General features: G+C 39.9%; 1 protein-coding gene and 1 long non-coding RNA gene across 6 annotated transcripts in view; one reads left to right on the plus strand and one right to left on the minus strand.

Annotated features, from left to right (window-relative positions):
* Positions 1-1,244: 1,244 nt before the first annotated feature.
* LOC148224346 (uncharacterized) lies at positions 1,245-5,949 on the plus strand. Its single transcript, XR_015802414.1, has 3 exons — positions 1,245-1,428; positions 3,688-3,815; positions 3,917-5,949. It is a non-coding gene; the product is annotated as an uncharacterized LOC148224346 (long non-coding RNA).
* A 2,879-nt stretch (positions 5,950-8,828) lies between these two features.
* The window catches only part of ARID1B (AT-rich interaction domain 1B), a 324,234-nt gene continuing 306,681 nt past the window's right edge, over positions 8,829-26,381 (minus strand). For 4 of the 5 annotated variants that reach the window (XM_088161695.1, XM_088161694.1, XM_088161693.1 and 1 more), the window contains 7 exons: positions 24,619-24,757; positions 23,420-23,592; positions 21,638-21,788; positions 18,985-19,081; positions 14,927-15,716; positions 13,943-14,073; positions 8,829-11,909 (listed from right to left, as the gene is read on the minus strand). In XM_088161695.1, the coding sequence (XP_088017821.1) occupies positions 10,197-11,909; positions 13,943-14,073; positions 14,927-15,716; positions 18,985-19,081; positions 21,638-21,788; positions 23,420-23,592; positions 24,619-24,757 (3,194 nt within the window). In that variant the 3' untranslated portion in view covers positions 8,829-10,196. Of the gene's footprint in view, positions 11,910-13,942; positions 14,074-14,926; positions 15,717-18,984; positions 19,082-20,520; positions 20,638-21,637; positions 21,789-23,419; positions 23,593-24,618; positions 24,758-26,381 lie in introns of all 5 variants that reach the window. The other variant, XM_088161696.1, reaches the window with a different exon arrangement.

The following is a 26,381-nucleotide window of genomic DNA, read 5'->3' on the forward strand; positions in this document are numbered from 1 at the left end:
CAAAATATTGCAACACTTTGCTTGTTGCTATATAGTTAATGGAAGAATGGGTTATTGTTTATTTGATTATTTTCAAAACAGCAAAAAAACTTGCAAAAAGATTCTTCAAAAAATGTGAAGATATAATAATACCATGTGTTTTTAACTTTCACTTATTCACAGCTGATAATGCTGATACCAACACTAGTAAGCACCACTGCCTGCAAACTAATTAGAAAATGAAAATTTATGCTTAACTGATTGTTCTGCTTGCATTTTTCATAATTGACTATAACAAAATCATTGTTTGATCTTGAGTATTGCATAATAAATGGTACCAGCTACTTTTTCTTTATCAGCCAATGAATTTTGGAACAAAAGATATTTTTTCAAATTCTTTTTCTGTTAAAATGAAGAGGTATGTCTTTAATGTATTACCATGCCACTGAAGGGTCTTAAAATACTTCATATTACTAGATGCTTGTAAACATGAGGCAAGGATTGCAATTTTTTAATAGCTTAACAATGATAAAGTAGTTCTTTCAGTGAATGACTACTACTCATATTTCTTTCAATATGAGCTGAAAGACTTTTTTTTTTTAATTAGAACAAGCTGATCTGTATGTGCTTAAGTTTGATATAGTATGCTAATTGCTGGGTTCCCAAAAACTGATGACAAAAGCTGTACTCAGAGCTCTCATACAAACACATCCTTGTGAAATTGAAAAAAAAAAAAAAAGTGTATATATATATATGTGTGTGTGTGTGTGTTTTTTTATATCCACTTCCCCAGTCTACAAGAAACATGGACAGAGGCTTTTTACAAGGGCATGTAGGGACAGAACAGGGGGGAATGGCTTCAAACGGAAAAAGGGCAGGTTTCGATTAGATATTAGGGAGAAATTCTTTTCTGAGAAGGGGGTGAGGCACTGGAACAGATTACCCAGAGAAGTTGTAGATGTCCCATTTGTGGAAATGTTCCAGGCCAGGTTGGATGGGGCTTTGAACAACGTGGAAGGTGGAAGGTGTCCCTGTCCCTGGCAGGGCATTTGGAACTAGATGACCTTTAAGGTCCCTTCCAAACCCGACAATATTGTGATTCTGTGACTTTGGGTGCATCAAAAAAAAAATTACTTCTGTTCTATTCTCAGAGCCGGGGAAAAAACCCATGAAGATTGACCTTTTGGGAACACACGGTGTTCAGCTGGTGACACCGATTCCAGCCGGTGGACAAGGGCTGCTGAGCAGTGGCGTGTGAGGGGACACGGTGGCACTGGGTGGCACGGTGGGTGCCGGGCTCCCAGGCGCTGGCTGCCACCCCGGGGGGCTCGGGGCGGCCGCAGGGGCGGAGGCCGCTCCTGCTGCCCTGGGCCAATGGACTGGGATGGATCGCGGCAACCTGCTAAGCACTGACTCTGCTAAGGCTTGGAAGAAAAGTCAGCTTAAACAGTACGTGTAAAGAGTTTTATGAATTGATCTCAAATGACAAAAAAGTATTGAAAAAGCATTAAACCCAAGCGCCATTTTAAGCAATAAATTAAAGCTCGTGATTATTGAATGATGTGTTTGCAGCTGGAAGGGCAGGCCGGGGGGAAACCACTGTTTCCCTGTGCTGCTGGAAGCAGGGAAGCATTCTGGAAGCGGGATGCTGTCCTGGCTGCAGAGCGGCTGCGTTGGGAGGGGCAGCTCGGCCGCCACAGGCGCCGCCACGCGAGGCCCCAAGGCCGCAGCCCGGGCCGGGGGCGGCCCTCAGGGAGGCGGTGGGGCCGGGGCTGCTTGGGCTGGCTCCTGCCCAGCTGCAGGAATGTGCGGGAGGGAAAGCAGCGGGACACGAGAGGCCGGTGTGGCACAGGAGGGGTGGAAAGTGGCCAGCAAGTCGAGAGAGGGGATTGTGCCTCTCCTCTCCTCTCCTCTCCTCTCCTCTCCTCTCCTCTCCTCTCCTCTCCTCTCCTCTCCTCTCCTCTCCTCTCCTCTCCTCTCCTCTCCTCTCCTCTCCTCTCCTCTCCTCTCCTCTCCTCTCCTCTCCTCTCCTCTCCTCTCCTCTCCTCTCCTCTCCTCTCCTCTCCTCTCCTCTCCTCTCCTCTCCTCTCCTCTCCTCTCCTCTCCTCTCCTCTCCTCTCCTCTCCTCTCCTCTCCAGAAAAAGCTCTGGGGAGACCTTACAGAAGCCTTTCAGAATCTTAAGGGTACTGGAGATGCAAAAGAGCTGGAGGGTGCTTAGTGATAGGATGGGGGATATTTATGAGGGTTTTAGTGATAGGATGGGGGATAATGGCTTTAAGCTGAAAGAGAGCAGGTTGAGATTGGATATAAGGAGGAAATTCTTTACTGTGAGGGTGGTGAGGCACTGGAACAGGTTGCCCAGAGAAGCTGTGGGTGCCTCATGACTGAAAATCCAGGCCAGGCTGGATGGGGCTTTGAGCAACCTGGTTTAGTGGGAGGTATCCCTGACCGTGGCGGCAGGTTGGAACTAGATGATCTTTAAGGTTCCTTCCAACCCAAACCGCTCTGAGAGCAGGGCCAAAAGGATCTCAGTCTCCCAGAGAATGAGTTCCAGTGTATCAGAGTGAGAGGAGTTCTGAGGTTTTTTTCCTCCATGTATCATAATTTTCAATCGAACTGACTATGAAATATTTAAAAACTGAAACAAAAATTGTTGGAACAATGCTCTCACCCACAACCACTTTCTGTTCCAAGGCAAATGAGCACTGCTGATGGAAATTCATACAAATGAGAGCTTTATTTGCTTCCTTTCATGCCTGTTAAGTGATGGCACTGCTGCCCAAAACTGTATCCATGGACTTTGGGTGCTGCAACACCTTTGTGATGGATTGGTCACTTGTTGGCTGTCCCCCTATACAAGACAGAAGGGAAATGAGAAGCCTTTTTTGTGTTCTTGTAGTAGAATGTATTATTTCATAAATAGAAGCTCCAGACATTAAAAACTAAGCAAAAACTGCAGATGGGACTGCCTATTAGAGGAACTCAAGAGCATTTAAATGTCCTTGGAAAATGATGTATCAGTATATTTTGTAGTCCCCTTTCAGCATGAGTTTATCACTCCAGCACTACATCCTCTGCCTGTACCTGGGTCAAGAAAATGTGCTGCTTTTTGTGAGATCAGGCTGAAGGTCCAGTGCATGCTAGTTCTCCCTGACACTATGTTTTGAGATGCTCTGGAAGGTAAATCAAGTCTACTGCCTCCTGGAAAGTTTGGAGCCAGCAACAAATCCCTGTCCATAGTATAACAGGTGAATATCTCTGTGAGGGTATGGTCATAGAAGCTGTCAAAATGCTCTGGGTGGAAAACTGAGCAAATCAAACACCTGAATGCATTAAGCTCTTAACCCAGCCTGGGCTAGGTTAGAAAGAGTACCCTAGAGCTGCTGTGTTTGCAGGGAGCTAGTAACTTCTAGGAGGTGCAGGTGGGGAATGGTAACCTCCTGGCCACAGCCAGAGAACGTACACAGCTCCAGCTGAAGATAAAACAAGCTAATCAAATGAGAAGTCTCTTGCTTAAAAGAAGCTATTTAATGGATATGATCTGTACATATTGCTTTATTTTCTTCCTTATACTATACTAGTCATGCTTTCCTAGACAAGATATACATGTTGTGGAATGTTGGCATGTTCTAGGCTCATAAAAATGCATGAGCCACTTGAGGTACTGAATGTGCTGATGTTATGGAGGCCATATATTATTTTCACAGGGTACATTGGTCATACATCGAAGTGCTTTTGAATGGACAGCCTTATTGGCATTTAAAGCAAACTCTCTTTACTCCAAAGACCCTATGTACTTATAGAGCTGAGGAAGTTATAGTAGCTGACTGGAAAGGTTGGTTATTTATGTTTACTGTAAGTAACATAGTCATCTTTTGAAGGTATAGGATGTCAAATGTGTAACTCGAGACTCTTTTCTTTACCTGTCTTTGGCAGATCTCGACCACCTCTGCACTATTAAGGCTGGGAGCCATTGTATTCACTTTTCCCTGCAGGATAAGAACCTTTGGGAGATGCTACTGTCTCAAGAACTGGTGACTTAATTCAGCACGATGAAGAAATCCCTCTGTATACGAGAATTTATCAATAACAGACAAACCCTAGGCTATTCACTTAAAAAATCAGACTCTCTAATTGGTACTAATGCCTAGGGGAAAGGAAGGAAGCAACATGAGAGATTTAGGGAGTAAATATTAGGAAAAAAAAGGAAGAAAAGAGAAGAACAACTTCTCCTGCACTGTGAGACATGCCAGTGAAACATGCCTGACTATACAAAATGGGTGGAAATACACTTTTATTTTTTAGGTGGACTCAGGATATTGATAACAAATAACTTGTTGTTGCAAGTCTGTCTTCCCTAATTGCATATAAAATGCATAGCCGTAATTCTGCAGATGAAGCTTTATGCTTAAATCGCAGTATTTCTGTTTTCATGTTTCACTACGTACAGAGCTTCATCTTTCGTATTAAAAAACAAAAAAAAAGAATCTTCTTGAAGGAGTCCACTTCACTGGCGGTGATATATTCAGTGGAACATTGTTTCTTTCCAAATTCACTTAGAGGGAAAGAAGTTTAATAATTGATTTTGCAATTTTTCTTATAATTTGATGGTAAAACATGATTTAGTTGTTTTTCTTCTCAGTTGCAGATACATATGTAAACTGATAAGCAAATTACTACATGTAAAGTAGAATTGCATTATGGAGTACTATAAGCTTTATCTAGCATATATTTTTCATTTTGGGTAAACGTATCCTTCTCCTGGCATGATAATACATCAACTTGCCTTTTAAAAATGCTCTATAGTGGAGCAAAAGAATGTCCTTGAGGGGTCTCTTTGCAGACCTGAATAAACACTGTAGAGATGCCCAAGTCATTAGGGATTTGCTCTGCTAGCTAGGCAATTCTGCTGCATCACCCTTTCAGTGTAAATAACTATGTTTAATTAATGGAAATGCAATATATACAAAGTAATGACAGAACAAGTAAATTAACAAATGCAGGGGAAGATGTAGCTCTGTTGAGGGCATCAGATGAAGATCTTGCTACTTCATTAGTTTATGCCAGTTAAAACAAATGTGAAGTATAAACCTACTCCTTTTTATACTGTACAACAGCATTGCAATGAAATGCATTTTAGCTTGCATTAGAATCAGTAATTAAAAATACAAAATGAGTAGTTTAGGCACGTGACAGGCTGTATTTGGTATGCAGTCCAGAACAGCTGTCTCCTGTATCCACAGCTACTGACACTCACAGAAAGGATGGCCAGACTTTGCAAACCCATTTCTGACAGTGCACATTAAACAACTGAGGGTGGATTTAACAATGCAGACAGTATTAATCCTTCCCCATTCCTGTTGTCTTGAGGATTTGAAACGTAAATGCAATTAAGAAAAACTTGAATTTACCAGCTTCTACACTTGGAGGCTCATACTTTCCTTCCCTTGCTCCCACTAAAAATATTTTTTTTACTTCCATTGTATTTATACCAGTCACCAATGAAGTGCCAAATTCCCCTAGCTTGGTTTAATTTTTTCTTTAGAATGACATAAACATAAAAATAGAGTAAGGGACATAGGAAGCTTTTTTCAGCTTTGTGTTTTGTCTTTCTCCAAATGACCATGCCTTTTCACCCTTTTTTTTTCACCCTTAGTTTTCCTCTCTCCTTTCTTCATGCTCAGTAATCTTTAAAATAATCTTTGTGAGGGATGGATGGAAAGGAATTTGCCATGGGGAACTGTAAGATTTCAGGAGAAAAAAAGTCGGAAGCACCCTGAAATTTCACAAATTATCCTGAGGAAAATTAAAGTGGCATGAGCCCATGTTCTAGATCTCTGAATTCCACTTTGCTACGAGAATAGTACCTGCCTTTTCAGCTTACTGTTGCTTTTGTTTCTATTTTTTCCTCTTTTTCCACCTGCAGTTACTTGTTCATGACTTGGAAAATAAACTTTTTGCAGCAGGGACTGCTTTGTGGTTTTTTCTGTGAGCATGGTTTCCACATATTTGATAATTCTGGGCCAAAGGTGATAGAAGTAATCTTTCTCTGAGTACTCAGACTCAAAATTTCAGACTGCTCTTAGTTAGAAGTCCAAAAAGACTGACTTCTCTGGTAGTGTTATTAGTGTTTGGCCAACAGGTGTGTATTATTTCTTAGGTACATCAGCACTACTCCCTGCAGAGTAAGGAACCTACTCACAGCTTTTTGAAAGGTGAACTCACTGTGTGCCACCTCAGCTCAGTTTCAAGTTGGCTTGAGCCTGTGCACTATAGGAATGCTTACAATCCTCTCCTATGGGGAAGAACAGTGGAGATGATGGCAATTTTTTTTCAGTTACACTTCTTCTTTACTAAGACGTATTTTCATGTTATTTGTAAAATAAAGTGTAGCCTGTGTTGCACTGTAAAAGTGTTGTACAGGAATCATTAACGTGTAACACATGTATATGCCTTTCCTATAGTATTCCTCTAATTAAGTAAATTCTTCTTCTAGATGCATCTTTCCCGAAAAAGGTAATGGTCTTGTGGTGTGGATGGCACAGATTGTGGTGTGAAACAGCAAAAGAAGATGGAAGAGAAAGCGCACAGGCTTTTGAACACAGGAATTTTTCTTTTCCATCTTTCATTTTGGGTAGTTGAAAACATGGAGTTTCTGAGCAGGATATTTTCATGTGTTGGTTTTTGTTTTGTGGGTTTTCTGAAAGAATAGTGTAGGAAGTTATGCTAACAAGAAAGAAAACCATTTTTTTCCTGTCAAAGGGGACAGGCATTTAATTCCTGAAGTGATTCTAAAGGTCAGGAAAGATACATTGATGCTCTTTCAACCTGCAAGTAATTAATTGCTTGGGTCTGCCAAAGAATCAGGTACGTTTATATACATATATACAGTTAATTAGTCAAGTATTTGTGGTTGATTAGTGCCTAAAATATTAACTGGCTGCTTTCCCTTAAGTAACTCAAATAGTCCATCCTGTTAGTACTACTCTGAGCTTTATCACAGTGATCACATCTGCATAAAAATGTAGAATTTGCTTCCTAAACTGAAACCCAAAATATCTCTTGTAAGAACAGTATCAACAGCAGCTCAAATCAGGACTCAGTCAAAATATGCTAAGTGTACAACTCTCATGATCAGGTTGTCTCCAAAGGCTTAAGAGAACATTGTAGGAAAGATGAAATCCTATGAAGACAAGTGAGGGAATCGGAACTCTTATGTGTCATCTTTCTTCTGATAAATATGATGTAATACTAACCAGTGATTTAGATTGCTTGCTCTTACTGTAACAGAATAAAATCATGTCCAGGCAGATTCCGTACTGTTAACCTTTTCCTTTCACTGCTGTGTTTTCTCAGCTAGTTCTTGGCCCAGCTGGAAAAGTGGCAGGAAATGTCACTTACACATAGACATTATGCGGCTGGCTGGGTGTTTTTTTCCCCCCATGTTGTTTAAGCAGGCTTGGAGCAGGCCTGAGGAGCATTAATGTGCTGCCTCTGACAGCTGAGAGTGTTTTGCCACAGGTGTAGTTTTCCCCAGAGGACTGGGTCTGAATGCTGAAGAAGGAAGAGAATAGATGTCCTTTGTTGTCCTTGACGAGAAATGGGTGTGTAGCACTCAGCAGAGGATTTATTTAGCAGCTTGCTTATATCCATGGGGCGGTATCAAGCAGTAAAATATTAGTAAGAAATAAGTTTAGTGGGGCATTCTACTTTCACACTGCCCAGCAATAAGCTGTAAAAATCATCCCTGAAATATGCCTCCTTCTGTGATGAAGTGGGTTATAATTCACCAGACATTACTAAAAGCAGTGATATGCAAGACAAAGACAGACCACTGCAGCAGATGATGTAGGAGTAGAGAGATTACTGAGTAAGAGAAGCCAGAAGGAGAAATTACTTCTTGTGACACTAGGGAGGCACACTTCAAATTTGGCTTATAATTGTATGTACTTTACCTGTCTCTGAAATTCTCTTACATATATTAATGTTATGGCAATCTATATGAACAAAATGGGCAGTATGCCAAAGGGGGTTGTAATTTTCAAGTACCTCCATATTGTTATTGGAGAGGGGAGGAGGATATCCACTAACAGTGTAATTATGCGGCAATTCCAGGGAAATTGATTATTATTAGCTTTTTATGATCACACTAACAAAGTCAATGGTCCAAGATAAAATAGCAAAAATTAGTGCTTGAACAATACTCAGCAACAAGGTATCACCAGGTGAGAGTGGATGTATCTGAAACCAGATAATTCCTGAAAGGGAAATGGCCATCTCCCACCAATTATAACGATGGATGTGCTCTATTAAAGCCTGATCCACTTTAACGGGGACTCCCAGCATGAGAGGCCACGTAAGTATGCAATGACACATACAGTATCGAGAAGTGGGTGGGTGTTTATTCTAAATACCCACATTACTGGGGTATTTGCACCTTTAACCAACAGAGAGAATTACAGGTAGTGAATACAGATCGATTTCTTCCAGTTGGTTATTGCTTTAACAAAATCTTTTGTCACTTTTTCTAACATCCGCCTTCAGTCCCCCAAACACGGCACGGAGACTGGGTACCTGCATAGTCAGAACTATCACTTGTCAGCCATGTCTCCCCCTTTGAGGCTTCGTGGTTTTATATATAATAATTAAAAACACTTCTCTGAGATGTGAGAAGGCTTTTCTAAAAGGAGAGCAAGTTGCTGCAATACAATAGTGTAATATTTTTGAAGGTCATAATAATAAAGTAGGGGAAAGAGAATAATCATTATTGCTCTTTCTTGTAATTAGTTTGCTTTCCAATATCCCACACTGTAACTAGAACACTATTCAAGAACACCCATCACAGTGCTTAACAAGATTTAATGTACATTTATTCTTAACATGTGGAACATATAAAGATTTTATACTGAATAAATGAAATTCATTAAGCCAGAGGAAAAGGAGGAATTTACATCAAGTTTTTTCTTTTTTAACTACATTATCTTGAAATACAAATGCAGATTCTTGTCACTGAAAAATCTTTGAAGTTGTGTTTCTTCCTTTTTTTTTCCTGTATATATTTTTTGTCTGTAGACTGGTAACCATTTTCTTAAATCAATCCATACGTAACCATTTCCACACCTTGATTTATAAAGCAAATTGTGATCGGCTGCTCTCCCGAAATAGAGCATGACTTTATACATACAGAAACTTGTACATTACCCTCAGTTGTTGGTTTTCTGTGTTGGGTTTTTTCTTTTTTCTTTTTTTTTTATTATTTTTTGGAGATATGGCCCAAATGAAAGAAAAAAAATTCTACTATCACTTTGTAGATACCACATCATGAAAAAGAAACTAAAAACTTTGTACTAAAAAAAAAATGAGGGTATGTTTCATGTACAACTTCTATATACATCACGGCCCTTAGGCAATAAAAAAATATTTTAAAAAATGATTAAAGGAATTGTGAAGAACTGTCATTGTGGAAGGTCAAAAAAAAAAAAAAGATGTAGACAAGACAGTTCTGGTGAGGAAGCAATTGATGTTTAACTTCAGGTTTTGTTTAAAAATCTTTTAACTTGACTTATTTTGTTTTGTTTTGCTCCTAGCCTAATGTAACCATTTCTCCTGAGGAGAAATCAGTATTGTTTTGGATTTTGACTACTGACTGACACCCTCCTTGATCCCCTATACCTACATCACTAGAATCTTCTATTGCACAGAGCTTTGGGTGATGGTATACAAGTTTTTTTTTTATTTTTTCCTTATCTGAAAAAATAAAACACACAGGAACTTGGTATGTTGGTTATTTTTCACCTTTTTGTTTCAAAGTGGTGAGATTTTTTCCCCATCATACAATGGTTTGCCATAACATTTTTTTTAAAAAGTCACTAGTTCGCTTCCCAAAAAATATGCAATACAAACATGGAAAAGAACATTGAAAAGGATAATCTATGGAAAAAAAAAGTGTGACCTTTGAATGTACTAGACAGCAACTTTGGTTAAAAAAAAATAAAATAAAAAGATGTACTTATACACATAGACAGCAAATATTAATTTCATAACTGTTCAAATTAATAATTTCTTTAATTCCCAATTGGTAAATAGTGAATGGGGCAGAGGAGCAAAGATTCTTTTTTTTTTCCTTCTTCCTACATTGGATAAACAAGAACAGAAAACAGCCAGTTATATGTGACCCTCTAATCTCCACTCACACATGCTTGGCTTCTCACTTATGTCATAACTGCCCAATCTGAAAAAGTACATCACAGATGACAGATGCAACCAGAGAGTTCAGGACAGCAGATATTGAGATATCCAGCAAACGACCCTCGTGCAAAAGGAACTCGGAGCGGTTCTCGTCCACTCTCGCCATGGCCAGCAAGGCCTTGGCTGCCCTGCACATCATGTCTACACTAGGCGGCTCCAGAGGCGGAGGCTGCATGTGCATGAGGTTATGCTGGCTCTGCTGGTACTGGGCCATAGTGACCCCATCCTCCAGGAAGCTTATCAAGTTTCCAATGCTTCCCTTCTGCACAGCTATTGCCCTTGCTGCTAATGTGTCCCCCTGGGCAAGGTTCGATAGGAGCGCCATGGACATTTCTCGGCAGACCGGGTTTTTGCGGTCCCCAACGTACCTAACTAAAGTAGCGTAGAGTTTCTCCTGACGGCTGAACGGAGGGGTGGCCAAGATAAGGTCCACATTATTGTCCTGGATACTGAGCTTACACAGGGTCTCCAGCACAAGTCTCTGAGGCGAAAGAACTGAGTTGGGCCCCACGGTTGGAAAAGGATCCTGTGCCTCTGCAGACGGGCACACCATCCAGTGCAGCAAGCCATCCAAAATTGGCAAACAGATGCTTTCTGTGTAAGCAGACAAGTCTAGCTGCCCAGAAATGTTGGCTAATGTGACCAATGTATTATCCCTCAAGACCTCGAGGCAGTCCCACCACCATTCATCCTTGCTGCAGGCCACCCCTTTGTCCTCCTCTTCCTCTTTCTCGTAAGTCTGCGGCGCTCGCTTTCTTTCTGGATGCTCGTGGTGAAGAAGGATCAACTTTCCCAGGATCAGCACCAAGCCTGGATGTTTGGACATTTCGGTGTCATTGCCAGGCACAAAAGACAAGCTACGGACGATATTTGACACACAGATGCAGCGTTTGGCCAAGGAGTCTTGCCAGTGAGTTATGGTGCATAGAGGAGTCTCATCCCGGCTCCTTGGCTCATCCTCTAGCAGTTTAATATTCCGGTGGCTTTTGGCTTGATGGATCCCGAAGGGAAATTTACTGCTCTCTGTTTGGGAACCAGAGTTTGAGTCTTCAGGTAATGCTCCTGGCCGAGCTGAGAGGACATCATCGATGGTTGCTGTTATGCTCTTTTCTTGTTGCTCCTCAGATTCACCTTTCCCCTCGAGGTCCTTCTTTTTGCTTGGAGAGTTCAAAGGAGGAGGGGCTTTCCTGCGTGGTGGAATCTCCATCTTGCTTTCAAAGTGAGTCTGGATATGCTCAGTTGTGTCACCACCACCAAGCTGCCAGTGGAGAAGTCCACTATCAAATTCCTGAACGCGTCCAAGTTTGTCAGATCGGTCAACAACAAATAGGTTATTTTTCTTTACAATCTTTATTGGCAGCTTGTCAAATTTACTAGCTTGTTTTGGCCTCTCACTTGGATCAGCAATGGCACCAGGAGTGGAAAAAACAATGCTCTTTTCTTCTCCTTCTACCTTTTCATCCTCCCCCTCCTCCTCATCTTCATCAAAATAGTCAATACATTCGTCATTCTCATCTTTTCCAGTATCCTCTGCCAAGGACTGACTATCATCTTTCTTGGCTGCTTTGTGATCAAGTGCTTTGTGGCCTGGATCTCCCACTTCATATTCCATAAGGATTCCAAAAATGTCAATCAGGCATTTTCTAAAATATTCTACTAAAAGCTCAAGAAATCCAGACAACTGAGGGAAGAAGAAAGAAAGAACATAAAAATCACATAAGTATTTTTGTCTGCAAGAAATTTTATTAGGAACACTGATGCATACATGTGTGAATATTTCTATCATCTGGATGAGGACTTGTGGCTAGGTCCTGCATGGCAGAAGTTAATCAAAAGGAATTCTTCTAGAGTCTGTCCAAACAGTATATAATGTCAAACTATCACGGCTTCGTTTGCTTCAGCTGTAACAGCTATGAGAGGTACAGAACTTTATTAATGTCTCCTTTAAGCCACAGCAGACATCTGGCTTAGCTGTTCTGTCCCCTTGGAAGTGCCTATTACTTTTCATTTTTTGTACAGAGTACTGAAGTTCCTAACTTGGCTATTTTTTCTGATTTGTACTTTTATTAGGTAGCTCAAGTTTGCAATTCTTCCTTTCCTCCTTTGTCTCTAAAACAAAATGTCATGTAGGAACATGCAGTTCAGGGTCCAGGCACTGATAACCTAGATTAATATCTCATCTCTATTGGAATAGATCCATTTTTTGCCTGGCAGTAGTTAAAAATTGTTTTTGGAGCCTGGTGCTGTAAGTCACCCGTCAGAAACAGTTTTCATTTAGGTTTAATCTTCTTAATTAACTTGTAATCACTTTCTTATGGAAAGGCAGTAGTTGGACTTGGTATTAACTTACACTTAGTGGCTTTATTATTAAAAATTCTTTGTTGTTATGATGCATTCAGCCTAACTGTCTGGCTTTTAATGTGGGTTGTTTTTTTTTTAATTGTGGGCTAATGGGTTTTCAGTAAAATGTAGCATTTTGTCCATTCTATATTATCTTATGATTGCCAGCTTCTGAAAGAACTAAGAACAAACGGATGCTTATCAGGACAGCAGGAGTTACCACGCATCATATGGTCCTGGCTGCCATTGGAAACAGAGTCCAAAGCAAACATAACAAAAGAATATAGGTATTTACAATATGTCTGGTATTCTGTGCAATTTGCATAGGGTGCATTAACCCAATTTTTGACAGAATTCAGAGAAGATTCACCTCATATAACTTCAAACACCCACACTAGTCACACACCTAACCTAATTGTCTTGATTCCTTTTATAATCAATGGTCTTTTACAGGCCATTTCTAGGGTGTGATTCATCTGACCTATTTTAGATCTCTTCTTCTGGGTGAGATAAATCATGCTATAGATATCTCTAGTTCTAAAGTCAGGTGGGATGTAATGTACCATTTGTGTCTGTATTAAAAAAAAAAGTCATTATATTTAAAAAATTATGAGTTACACTATTAGTAACCAAGGAATGAATGGAGGAGAGAAACTGAATATTTAATTTGTACAAATTTTAGATGATGTGAATTATCAGCATGCCATCTATTACTACCACCTAACAGGCAAATGATTAGAGCAGAGCTGAAAAATGCTGGGAGGCAGTGAGGCAAAAGCCCACACTGTTAAATCCTGTGTTGCTAGCATCCTACAGATAGACAGTGGATTTTAGCCTTTAAATTGTCAATTTGTTATTCCTGTGAAAACTTAATTCACTGGAAAAAGAAACCGAACAGAAAATAAGCAATTAAATAAAATCCCACAGTCTCACATGAAGTACTGAACAGGACAAGTTGTCACCAAAAACAGCCTTCAAATCAGTTTAATTTAGTTTTGCAAAGTCTTTAAAGAAACACATTAAGAAAGATTACTAACCTACTGCTGTTTTGAGGGATTATACTATCGTATGTGAATTTACACATTAGTCTTTTGGCAGTGCTAAAATTCTTATATTCCTACATGCTCCTTTCTACAAGAAATATCCTTTTTTCAGGCTTCTTTATTTCCTCTATGTGACCTATATCTCTCTTGTTACTCACTGTTACCAAGCATAAACAAGTGCAAGTTTTTCAATATTAAAATTTATGTTAATTAGAATAAATTGGAAAAGCCAGCAGCACTTTTGTTTCACTTTTCTTTCACTTATTTCACTTTTCCTTATTTCACTTTTCTTTCCCTGGAAAGTTGAGAAGTATAATGCTTTCCCACCTACCTGAGAGAGGTTGAAAGTAGCAACAGTGCTGTCATCATACAGAAGAATATTAATAGTGTCTAGCGCCCAGGTACTTTCAGCCAAAAGACCAGATTTAAGAGACATCATCACTCTCCAGGCCTCAGGAGTTACTGGAGAAAGAAAGAGGGAGAAGTAAAACAGTATTAGTGCACCCTTGGAGACTGTTAATGAGTTCTGAAAGATAAACTGTGATATTCTGAGGATGCAAATTCAAGTTAAATGGTTAAGACCCTATTTTCACTGCTTAGTTCTGTTCAGTTTTCTCTAACTGCTGCTAAGCCTTACTGCTGGAGAATATTCTAGCAGGGCCATTCTTGCTGACACTGCTGAACCTGAAATAATCATACAAACTTAAAGAACTTGACTAACTCAATTCATCAGTAAACAAAGGCAGACTTCCCTGTTCAGGAATGTGGAAATCTGAAGTATGAGACCTTGAATGGATGCAATGTAACCAAAATTTAAGGTAAGAAAAAACTTGGGGATCTTTTTAAGAATTGGGGGAGACACAAACAGGACAAATACTATGGAATGATTAAATGGACCACTCAAGGAAAGCAGAGACTGCAACTACACAGCAGAACAGCATGAGCTTCCATGGAACAAAAACATGGAAAGCTTTGCTAAGCTAAATGCTGTACCGGTGATTTAACAGACATTCTAAAGGACCTTTCAACACATCTCAATTTGAAATCTGAGGTAAGCTTCATTTTTAATGCATTTGTGAAGACCTCAAGTCTCCATATAAAATATTGCTTTCATTTCATGTCAGATTGTCTGGGATGAGTTTTACCTATCATCCTCACCGAGGCACATGTTATCACATTTTTATTGAAGAAAATCACATTGTAGTTACCAAAGTTCACTATTTGTCAAGAGTGTCTTAAGATGTAAAAAAAAAAAAAAAACAGAATCAAAGTCCCTTTCCTCACAGTTTCTATTAGGTTTTGTTTTGATGCTTACCAATATCTTTTGAGGTAATTTTTCGTCTTGGTTTTAAGACTGGTTGGGATGCTTCTACAGAGCCTGGGGGGAAGGTGATCTCTCGTCTAATTGGTGGTGGTTGGGGTGGAGGTCCTGTGACCTGTGACACTGGAACTGTGGGTATAACCTTTTGCATCTTCATGGAGGGTAGGAAAGGAGACTTGCTTGGAGACATACGGTTTTCCAAAGAGCGCTGGAAGGATGCTGGGCTTGGAGCTCTGGAGATGTGGTTTGGCATAGAGGGTGGTGTCTGGTAGGATGACTGAGGAGGTCTAGTGATAGGCTGCATGGAGGCTGAGGATGACATATAAGAAGGCTGCCGTTGGTTGACATGAGAAGGCCACTGACTCTCGTGGTTTATCCTCTGGTCAGGTACCATCATATCATCAGTGCGATTCATCCCTGGATACGGAGGGGCCTGTGCAGGGCCTCCTGGACCTTGTCTGTTCTGGTAAGGGTAAGGCATATCATTTCGTGTTGGCCACATGTTCTGCTGAGGACCTTCACCGGAGGATGACGACTGCATGGGGCCACCAATCATCTGGGGAGGTATTCCATGCTGCTGCATTTGTCCTGGGCCCTGCATCCTCTCCCTGTTATATGGATATGGGTACTGTCCCTGCATGGGCCTCCTGTCAGGCCCTGTGTAAGCGTTGCCGTACTGGTTATACATTTCCTGCTGCTGGTTGCCATACTGCATGTTATACATATCCCCTTCGTGGCGTTTGGCTGGAGGCCCATACATGCCATCCATGTGTCTCTTGTAGTTCTGAAAGAAAATTTTGGAAAGATGTGTCACTTATACTCCACACACAATACAAATACACTGGATGAAAGCTCATTCAAAAAGCCGAAGGCACTTAGTTTTAGAGGGATCGTGCCGACTCCAGAGTCAGGCATACAGTGCTATGGTTAGGCTTCATCCAGTGCTTTCTTTTTAAGCCTCTGTTTTGCTGTGCTTATAACTGAATACTAAAAGGAAGCTTATCCTTGGGCGAAATTTTCTTATGCTTGCTCTAGTTTTTTCCCTTTCCTTCCTCATCTTGTCAGATTAAATTCCACTGGTCATTTCAGACATGCATGAAAAGGCAACAGTTCTCACCAACTAAAATATTTTCACTTCTTTTTTATGCTTATTCTACTAAGACGAAAAATCTTTAAAAAAATTCAAAACCACCTAGTGAATCTTTTCAAGAGACAAGTACTGAATAAACTCTTAAAGTAACAAGATATGCTTCAAGCATGCATGTCTGAAACACTGGATCTTACAATATGACATAGGCTACAGACAGTAAAATTATTAATAGGAGAAAACAATCTGCTGCATTTGATACTCTGTGTAATTCCCAGGAATATGGTCCTCTTTGGGCAACTGTCTTCTTCCCAAATCACCCTAATCACATTTAATTTACTGTGAGATTATTACAGCAAATGGTCATATCCAAACATTCTGTTCTAGTTTATGCAGGTTCTTACCCTGCTGTTCTGTAATGAATTAAGTGATGTAACTAACAGCTGCCACCTATGGTTTATTCCCTCTTTGTTTCATATTCAAAGGGGGAATGTTGTGTGAGGTAAGCTATCTCGGGGAGAGCTGAGTGGGTTTTTAAACCATACAAGCTTGAATGTATTTATATTTAAGATGCCAGAACAAAAAAAAAAGACATGTTGCTCTTTGAGGGGAAGGTGATAAGGTTTGCAGCCGTCCTTAGTTCCTGTGGGAGTTTGTTCCACAGTTCAAACCACACTGAGTGCTCTGAAGCAAAAAATGTGAATTAAATGGGTGATTTTTGAATATATGATCTATGGCAAATTCAAAGTTACAGCTCCCCCGGAAACTCAGTAGCTCAGTAGCATTGTACAATGTATACTAATGTACTAGAGTTAAGATCAAATAAAATTCTCTCTGTATTCAATACGGGAAAGTTAAAACAGCTCTGGGATTCATAAAGTCATCTTCCAACTTTGGTGCACATAAAACCACAACTACTGTATTGTATGAAAGTATGTTTTAAAAAACTTGCTATCAAGCTTTCTGGCTATCTGAGAAATACCTATTTCCAGCCTTACATGCACTACTTGCTGTACTAAATTTCACTTTTGGGGCCAATTTATACATTAAGAAATGACTTGGCAGCAGCCACACCTAAGAAGGTTGTGTTTGTTTTGCCACAGTGACTCAGTGCTTACAGCAGACACTTGGGAATGAAGCATGTGCCTTTCTAAAAGCACTCCAGCACCCTGGTACATGCAGGGTCAACGTGCCCTGTGGTCCCCAGTGCGGAGGACAGGGATGCACCTGAGCTCCTCCCTGCTGTGGACATGCTCACAGGACACTGAGATGGCACAACGTGTCCCTCTCTCCACCGAGATGTGGAATTCTGAGACCTCACAGAGGACAAAAAGCCACCAACACAGGTCACCTGCTGCATAATAGCCCTTGGGATGTAAGCATTCATACAGGAATTGGAAAACCTGGCTCCAAGTGTTTCATTAGCCCTAGGAGTTCATGCTTCAATCACCTCCTTTGCAGGTCATTCCCTAGCCTTCGGGATGTAGATAAAGCTTTGAAAGGGTCATTTTTCACATTCCTCCTGTACCACTACAGAGTAAGATTTAGGAAATTGTAAATAAGCTACTGGCAACAGAATCTCTAGCTAAATGAAGAAGTGGAATCCTCTGGGGATGGGAGAGACGGAGGCTGGTCAGGATCCTTGTCCTTCACTCTCCACTGCTTTTCTACATTAATGCATTTTGCATTCAAGAGTCATTGTACAAAATATATAAACAGCACTTAGGAGAGGGCCAAATATATTTTTACGAATTCTAGCTGTCTCCTTGCCTAAATGAACATGTAGTTAATATATTCCCTGCACACGTTAGCATGGAATATCACAAACTGTTCTGTTATACATCTTTGCAATTTCCCCACTAAATCACCTAGACTGCTAGCATATGCTTGTCATAAAAAAACAACAAAACAGTTTTCCGATTATGCCATTTTTGAGATGTTATGAACCAAAGAGATAAGCAAGAAATTCTGAAATTTAAATTTATGTATGTTTTTAGTACAGTGCAATCTAAGATCTCTTTTGGTTTCTCCCCACAGCACTCCCAACTCCTGACACCAATTTCCTAGTTTAAACTCTATCCCAAACTGAAAAGAACGATCTGAAATTGGCTCTAAACTAGTTTACATTTCAGGTTTTTTATACTAAGGAAATGCTTTCTATTCTAGAAGCCAACTTCAAGTATTGTATAACTAGAACTGAATTAATAACACGTAGAATGAAACCGATCCTGTTGAACTCCTGTCAGTGGAGTTTTTTGCTATTGACTTCTAAGGTGGGATTTTGCTCACAAGGTATTAATCATACATGTAACAAAAAAAATCTTATTAATTAATATAATTTGTATTTTTGAGTTATAAGAGTTGGGGAGATTGCAATGTACAAATGTTTAAACTATTTTTTAACACAAATAACATTCTCTCTTACATATTTGTACCATATTATTTAATAGAGACATCATGTGGGAATATGCCCTCTGATCCATATTAAAGAAAGGTATCTCATATGACCCACCACAGCACTGAAAATAATTGAGAGTGCTGCTCATTTTACTTTGTTCCAGTTCTCTGTTGGGTTCACTTGGCTGCATGACATTAAGTTAAGGCCCTTGAACCTGCCATCCAAACCACTTCTCTATTTGTTCCTTCACTTCTATTTGCCACTTCACTTGTCTGTGCTTTATACTTTCCCAGTCTGCTAGTTATTAACTTGGGACAACCACTTGATGCACATCCAAAGCCATAGAACATCTGCTAGAATTTACACTCTTCCAGTGTAATGAACACATTTTCCTACAGCTGCACATACATTGCTTATCCATACAGGCTGTGACTTTGACCAGAACTACAGTGCTCCTCTGTGCCAAAAGACTTACACTATAAAAACAAATTTTCCAATGTATACAGAATCCTGGGGTGAACTTTTTTAAAGAAATGTTATGAACATAGCCATTTTCCCCTCTACTACCTGCTGCTGTGGATACATTCCAGGTTGATGTCCTCCATATGGTGGCTGTCCTGAGGGAGGTCCTTGTCCTGGATACTGCTGCCCATACGGTTCATGCCTAAAATAAAGATTCAAATCAACACTTAGACCTGCTGGAGTTTTCAAGCCACCAGGAAAAGTAAAGTCCTCTGAAAATCTTGCACCTTGAAGGTATCTGCCATCTGGAAACAAGGTGAAGGTACAGTCTGGTGTAGTCCTGAGCCTGAGGTAGTAAGCTCTGCTGGAGCCAGTAGTGGAAGGAAGGAGGTAAAGTAGACAGAAGAAAGGACTAGCAGTGAAGATACAACAGAGATTTAGAGGGAGCAATCAGGAACAGGAAGGGGGTATGGTCAGCAAAAAGGTAAGAAAGGCAGCTGCAGACATGGGGAGTCCTTGGTGGGGAAGTATCTGGTGTACAGCTCGAAGGCTGCAGGTAAAAATTCTTGTGTTTTAGAATGCCAGCCTAGCAAGTTACTTTCTGGATTATTCAAGAATATATCAATTTAAAGTGAGTAAAAACAGTACTCATAATTTTGCTAATGTTCCTGTAATTTTTAATTAAAACTACATAATGAAGCATACACAGTAAGAGAGAAAGTTGTGTTGCAGTTGGAAACTTACCTGTGGCCTTTAAGACCCTGAGGAGCACTACTGTGCAATATTTTTAGCACATCTGAATGAAATTTAAGTTGCTGAAATCAAGTACTTGGAAAACATTAAGATTGGTAAATAACATTGTATTGCAGGCTAATACGTCAGTAATTCGTCTCTGTAGAACCAGTGAGAACACATCAACAATTAGAGGATAATTATGGAAATAATGTATCAGGGAAAGTCACAGAAACAGAGAACTGGGGAACCTGACATGTTAAAAGAACTAATGGGACCTTATTTCTCCAAAAGCATAGAAAACTAGTTTTTTTTTTTAAAAAGAGATGAGCAGAGAGAAAGAAATAGAAATTCAGTATCTCCTAAAATTATGACATGGATGGAGAGAAATTATCCAATGCCAGTTAAAAGAACAATGTAAACTCCCCAATGTAAATGGGCAGTTGTCTGTAGCTGTCCAAGAGCACATGAAGTAAGATAAAATTCAGCAAAGGTAAACATATGTTATACATAAGGGAAGACTTTCTAAAATGTTCAGTTTGTTAGCCACAGGATAACCACAAGCCAGGTGAAATTGCGGAAACTTCAGAAGTGGTACCATTTAATGCTGCTCTGGAAAACTTGGGCCTGTAAGCTATGTTCTAGTCCTGTGCTGAGCAGCAGATACACAAGGCAGGATGTACATTCCTTTTCTAACATCTCTGATTCTACTACTATAGAAAGTCAGCTGACTCACAAAAGCCTCTGCTCCTCTGCAAGAAAACTGAACCAATGGTAAAAACCTAAATAAGAAAGCAAAACAGAAGTAGCACACCAAGAGGCCACACGCTCTGCCTACGTGCTCTCACAGAGGCTGCTGGCTGCTTAGCTGGTGCTGTCGGTATTAAAGACAGAGAAATCAGTGTTTGCCTTTGCTGGCCAGGGTAACAATTAGGAGAGTTCATGCTTGGGTCACTGTTTGAAGGCACCATGTTGCTTTGACCAGGTGGTACCATACTACCTTTAGGACCCAGATCATGATCCGACCTAAAAACAGCAAAGGAAACCTCATTCCGTAAAAAGTATTTTTATTTTATTTTCCAAATTTTAGTATTTTATTTTCCAAAATTGCCAACAAAATAAAATAAATCACGCCCCTTAAAGAAAACATTCTCTTGACTACACCCTCCATACTGGAGCCCTTACTCTCACCAACTGCCCTGCAATGTGACCTATTGAACAGCATGATTAAATTTGTTTTACTTGACATATCTACTGCTTAAAACTACTGACTGAAAACTACTCTGCCCTTACACTTTAAAGACCCACACTGCACCACTCTGTCTACCATCAGGAAACAAAAAGAGAAGCTAAGTACACAGCCTAATGAAAGTAAAAGCAGCAAAATCTTCCAGAATACTTAATATAATCCAAACATTCCCAAAACATTCTGCTTGCTCTACCAATGCTTAGACATCAGTGATTTTACCACTTTTTTTCCAAATCCTTTCCCCAGATAAACAAGAGGACCAAATTTATTTCATGTACTTCACTGAAATACAAACTTAGGAGAATCCTGTTGGACACACTGCAAGACTCTGCAACACTGCTACAGCTCTGACAACAGACTCCAGTCTCTCCAAAGGCAATTCACCCACAGATCACAAATCAGACTGTGCATTTTGTTTTTCATTAAAAGTCAGCCAGCAACTGTTTAGGTAAAAACATGGCCAGGAGACCAACTCAAGTGCTACTTTATGCCATCACAGCCCAGCCCAGCCACCAGCTGAAGGCAGCTGTTAAAGACACCAACGAGCTGATTTGCTGCAGCCCCAGTGACTTCTAAGCTGTGACAATTCCTCCTTATTAATTTCTGCGAACAGCTAGACTCAGTCATTACCAGTGGTTTGACTCTCAGTGATTTAGTAAGATGCTGTAGGAAATGTAGGCTGCTATGTTCTCTGCAAGATGGAATGGGAACATGAAAAGGGAAGAGAGAGGATCATTTTCACTAATGGGCTTTGCTTTTTCCTGAAGATTGACTCACCTCCTGTCATAGCCACTTCCATAAGAGAACTGCTGTCGCTGGCTCATGCTCATGTTGGACATTGCTCCAGATGGACTCTGGTTATACATATCTTGTATTCCACTGTTAGGCATTTGTCCAGGGGTCATGAAAGGCTCATTGCTTCCAGGCACTGCAACAGTGACATTAAATTTATTAATCTGGGTGTTTGAAGATCACTTTCTTTTCAATGAAGTATTTTAGGAGAATGTTCAGATCCCTAATACTGACAAGGAGAATTCGCAGGTTTCTAACAAGCTCTTTGGTGTCTAATGGGAACACATGAAGCACTACCACTACCAAGATGATGGATATAATATTAAGGAGCTGCAAGTGAGGAAAGAAATTTCCTCCTATGGAACTGAGCTATCAGGAACCAGGCAGCTGCTTCTCTCTGGTCTTCACAGCTGAAGATGAACTTACTCTTGATCTTTTCACTGAAAACAATGCTAAAAATGAACGCAAACATAAGCCTTACAAAACAGATGAAAGCAAATCTGCTGGTTTGAACTACAAAGCTGTCAGAATCAAGCTTTTATTTTCCCCCATAAAACCCTCATACACACATATACAATAAGTTGTTATGGAAAGGATACTGTATCCTTTGGATACTGTAATGTAGCTTCTCAAGTAGGATGGGCATATTCTATGGGTCCAAGAAAAGACACTATTATCAGATATAAATCACCAAGCAAATAGAAGAGACTCTAGCCTTTAGTCCCTCGTAGTAGATACTGAACAGAGATATTTCTGTTTTGACAGGATGAAGTGAAATGTATGACAAAGTACAATACACCCACTTAATGTCATATGGACATAAAACCTAAAGTGAATCTAAAGCAGAGAGTCTTCCCTTCCTTCAACTATGTTATATGTTAGTGTCCACAGTCCAGACAAAAGGATTTAGAAGAAAGGCTTTAAAAAAAACAACCAACATGTCCAATTAACTACCTCTTTTAAAGCATCTCCCCACTTCATCACATCTCTCTCCTCAGTTTCAGGGCCTCTTCTTGCCATATCTCCCTTTTGCTCTGTTTTAGTTTACACTTCATCTCCTCCACCTGCTTTTCTCTTTACAGCCATTGTGAGCCCTGCCTGTGCTCTTTCCTCCTACTCTCCTATAACCGAGGCACGCAAGATTGATTCATTTTAAGATCATTTTACAATATCCACAAAACCAGCTGTAGGTTAAGTACCCAAAAGGACCAGAGTCAATTTTGACACTAATTTTAGATTTTGCTTTCTAAAAATAAACAAACTTTGAGTGTGTTTATCACCTTTTGTCAGAGACTGCCCAAGTAAGAAAAAAATTATCTTTACTTTTCTGAAAAATATGTAAACTGAGACAGAGAGCATTGGGAGGCTTGCTCAGTTTCACACAGTGACTTCCCAGATCAGTCCTACTACAACCACATATGTTGCTTCACCACTTCACATTCTAACAGTGAAGTCCAGAACTTGATTTGCAGAGTAGCTAACCAGCCTCAAGAAATATAAAATATAACCCTATGATTTATGCCATTTCCCAAAATGTATTCCTACAAGTATTTTTAGGATTCTGTTAATTGCAAAATAATGGGCATGAATCTTTAGTGGGGAAAATATGACTAACCAGAAACTCAGCTGCATTGCACCTCACTTTTTGCTATAAGGATGCCAATGGCAAAATCGTCAAAGTGAAAAAGCTCATTCTGACTACAACCTCTTGATTACCTAAGACACTGGGAAGAACACTTGAGCTCCCACAAAGAAAATAGAAAATACCTTTTCTCATTCCACCGAAAGGATCTTTATTCGGCTCATATGGCATCCTTCCCATCATATCTGGCATGTTTATTCCCTGCTGGTATGGTGCATTTGGCGTCATGGAGTTTCGCTTTGGGAACGCTGAATCACTTACATCAGAAAAGGGATCATGCACACTGACGGCGCTGTTTCTAGCAGATTAAGAAAAAAGAAACATTAACATCACCCTGTATTCATAAGTGTGAAAACAGCCTAGACTACAATACAACTAGCTCAACGTGCTGTGGCAGTGATCAATGCAGGATACATCCAAGGAAGATGCAAAAGATTTTCGCAGTGGACAATCATTAAAAAGAATCTATCCACGTTTTCCCCAAGCTTCTTTATCTACTTACCTTAGAGATCAGGGTTTTTCATCTAATTCTATTGCTTGTGCATTCCTATTACTCATATAAAAGTCTAAACTGTCCTGAAATTTCACTAAGCTGTTTTGTTCTTTTTTACCTAGAAAACTCAATCTGAATTGAAGATGATTAAAAAAGGTTCTTGCTATCCTTTCTGTAGAATTACAGATGGAGAAAAAGAGAACCTAAGTAAATTAAGTTTGGAGTGGCTCTGTACACAGTTCAGAGCTCAGTCGTGTTCCTGCTGAAATCATAAAGAACTGTTTTGCTGGACTTCAGTGGACTAAGGCTGCTTAATGAATGGTAAGACAGCTTCACTTTAGATAAAGCTGGTCTATGAGACTTACAGAGCACAGAACTGAAAAGGATCTCTTGGTCCATTCCGTTGAAACCAATGCTTTTAGAATATGCTTTTCACACTTTGAATTCAAGTAACCCCTTTAAACCTCGTCTCTCCTTCCGGAGCATGAGTGGATCTGTTGACCAGAGGTGTATAGGATAAGCAAGCAAAGGAATGTCGTGGTTCTAAGTTGGTGCTATTGGGTTCCACCTTCCTCCCCACTACTGACATATTCACATGCATCTCTGTGCACTGATGCTTGTCTGATCCTCCTCTGGTGTTTAGAAAGCCAATGGACCTCTACTCTTTCCTCCCTTTCCCTCTCTCTCCCCCAAAAAGAAATAATTTTCTGCCACTTTTCAGGCTCTGACTGGTTTACCAAAAATCCTACAAGTGCCTAAGCAGCTGGGAAAGCCAGATTAAACTGCTGTAGCACTAGAGCAATAAAAAACGAAGCAATGCCCTTTTCATACCTGCCACCCTGCATAGGTGTCATCTGTCCATGAGGTGTGGATGCTGGTGTTGGGGGCTTCAAATCGCCTGGCACTTCTGTCATGGAATTACTACCAGTGGACTGTGGAGTCTGTGGGCCTTGCAAGGAACCAGAATTAGCTGAAAAATTGAAAAAAAAAAGTAATTATGAAAAGGTAGCAGCCAAATTCCTGTGGAAATAATAATCATAAAGGAAAAAGAATGGTTCTTTCCTCCAGAAGCCTGTGTGTACCTTAATCCATCTAAGTACTTTATAACTTCCCCCAAATCCTCTGAGATCAGGATATGCTGTGTAGTAATAGCCATCATCTTTCCTAGAACCATGAATTTAATCTGCTGCCTGAAGCAACATGGGTAGAAATCATCCAGATGAAGGATCATTTAAATCAGAGGTCAGAGATACAAAGTTAATTGTCTGTAGTTTACAACAGAGTAAATGAAAGTTGTTCTTTGGCATAGCTTCTTCATATAATCACTATCACAACACATGCATTTATAAGAAACATTTCAGCCAGAAGCTTTCCATCATAAATTTAAGCTGCTATATTGATATAAATTCACAGTTTTATTTAGCACTAAAAGGCAGACATTTCCATGGTGAAACATAGCAAATGATTAGTGGCACACTGCAATCCCATGTCATCTTTGAGACAGCATGGCAAAAGATGGTTTTTAAGAAATGCAGAAGGCAATCTGGGATCAGATTATGAAAACAATAACTGAAACTAGAATTTGAACAGGAGGCTACAGATAGTACTCCTAAAAAAACTGTAAAAATAGAAAAGGACATCTTAACAAAATGTTAGTTAGGGTCCCTGATGGTAAAGCACACGTAACAAGACCAGGTCAATTCTGCAAAGCGTCTGTTTAATCTGCAAAAACTTACTTGTTGAGATCTCAGAAAGCAAGAGTATCTGCACTAGTGTCCTCCTTAATGGAGGTAAACAGCTTGATATTCTTGGTATAACAAATGCAGAAGAGCATTTTACTGTTGTGTTCCGATGTGACTGAGCAGCAATAAGGGCATTAAATGAATACATCAGATATTGGCAATGGTAAAACTAATGGTAAAATACATCCAGACCAGTCTTCCAGAGTAGACACCAAAGCTACTGTTTTCTTGTGACTACTGAACAGAAACATACTCTGAGCCCAAAGCTCTACAAATGAGTTTTATGATTTAGAAGGTGTTAAGCGAGGATTAGTAACAACATCTAAGCCTCGGATCTGACAGGTCTTACAGCAGAAATACTATGGAAGGAGAACTTGTAGGATTCAAGTCTTTTGATGCAACTGGGAAAAAAACTTAACAACAGAAAAAATTCACAAATCTAACACACTGAGTAGGACATGGATTTGGTTTGAGAGGTCCTTCTTTTTTATGAACTGTCATGTAAGTGGTTTTATTGTGCCTGCATATCTATGTTCAACAACCAATTAACAAAACTTTATAAATTACTGTCAGAAGGAAAATTGGAAAAAGTAGTATGGGTTTTTCTTCTGTGTATGAAAGAGAGTAGTTTATAATTGACTCAGAATCCTAGAACACTCATCATCCTGACAGGCAGAGCTTGTTTTTAACTGAAGAACACCTTTTTTATATGTGTTTCATTTATATCTGTAACACATGTTCCCCTATCTGGCAATCAGTCTCAGTAGCAAGTGCATATGCAAAATCCACATTGTGTGGACCACACTGCTCTTGTGCTCAGCTTTCTGAGACATCTTTGAATTATACTTACAT

This window comes from Sturnus vulgaris, chromosome 3 (assembly GCF_052056855.1).
Source record: "Sturnus vulgaris isolate bStuVul1 chromosome 3, bStuVul1.hap1, whole genome shotgun sequence".
NCBI lineage: Eukaryota > Metazoa > Chordata > Aves > Passeriformes > Sturnidae > Sturnus > Sturnus vulgaris.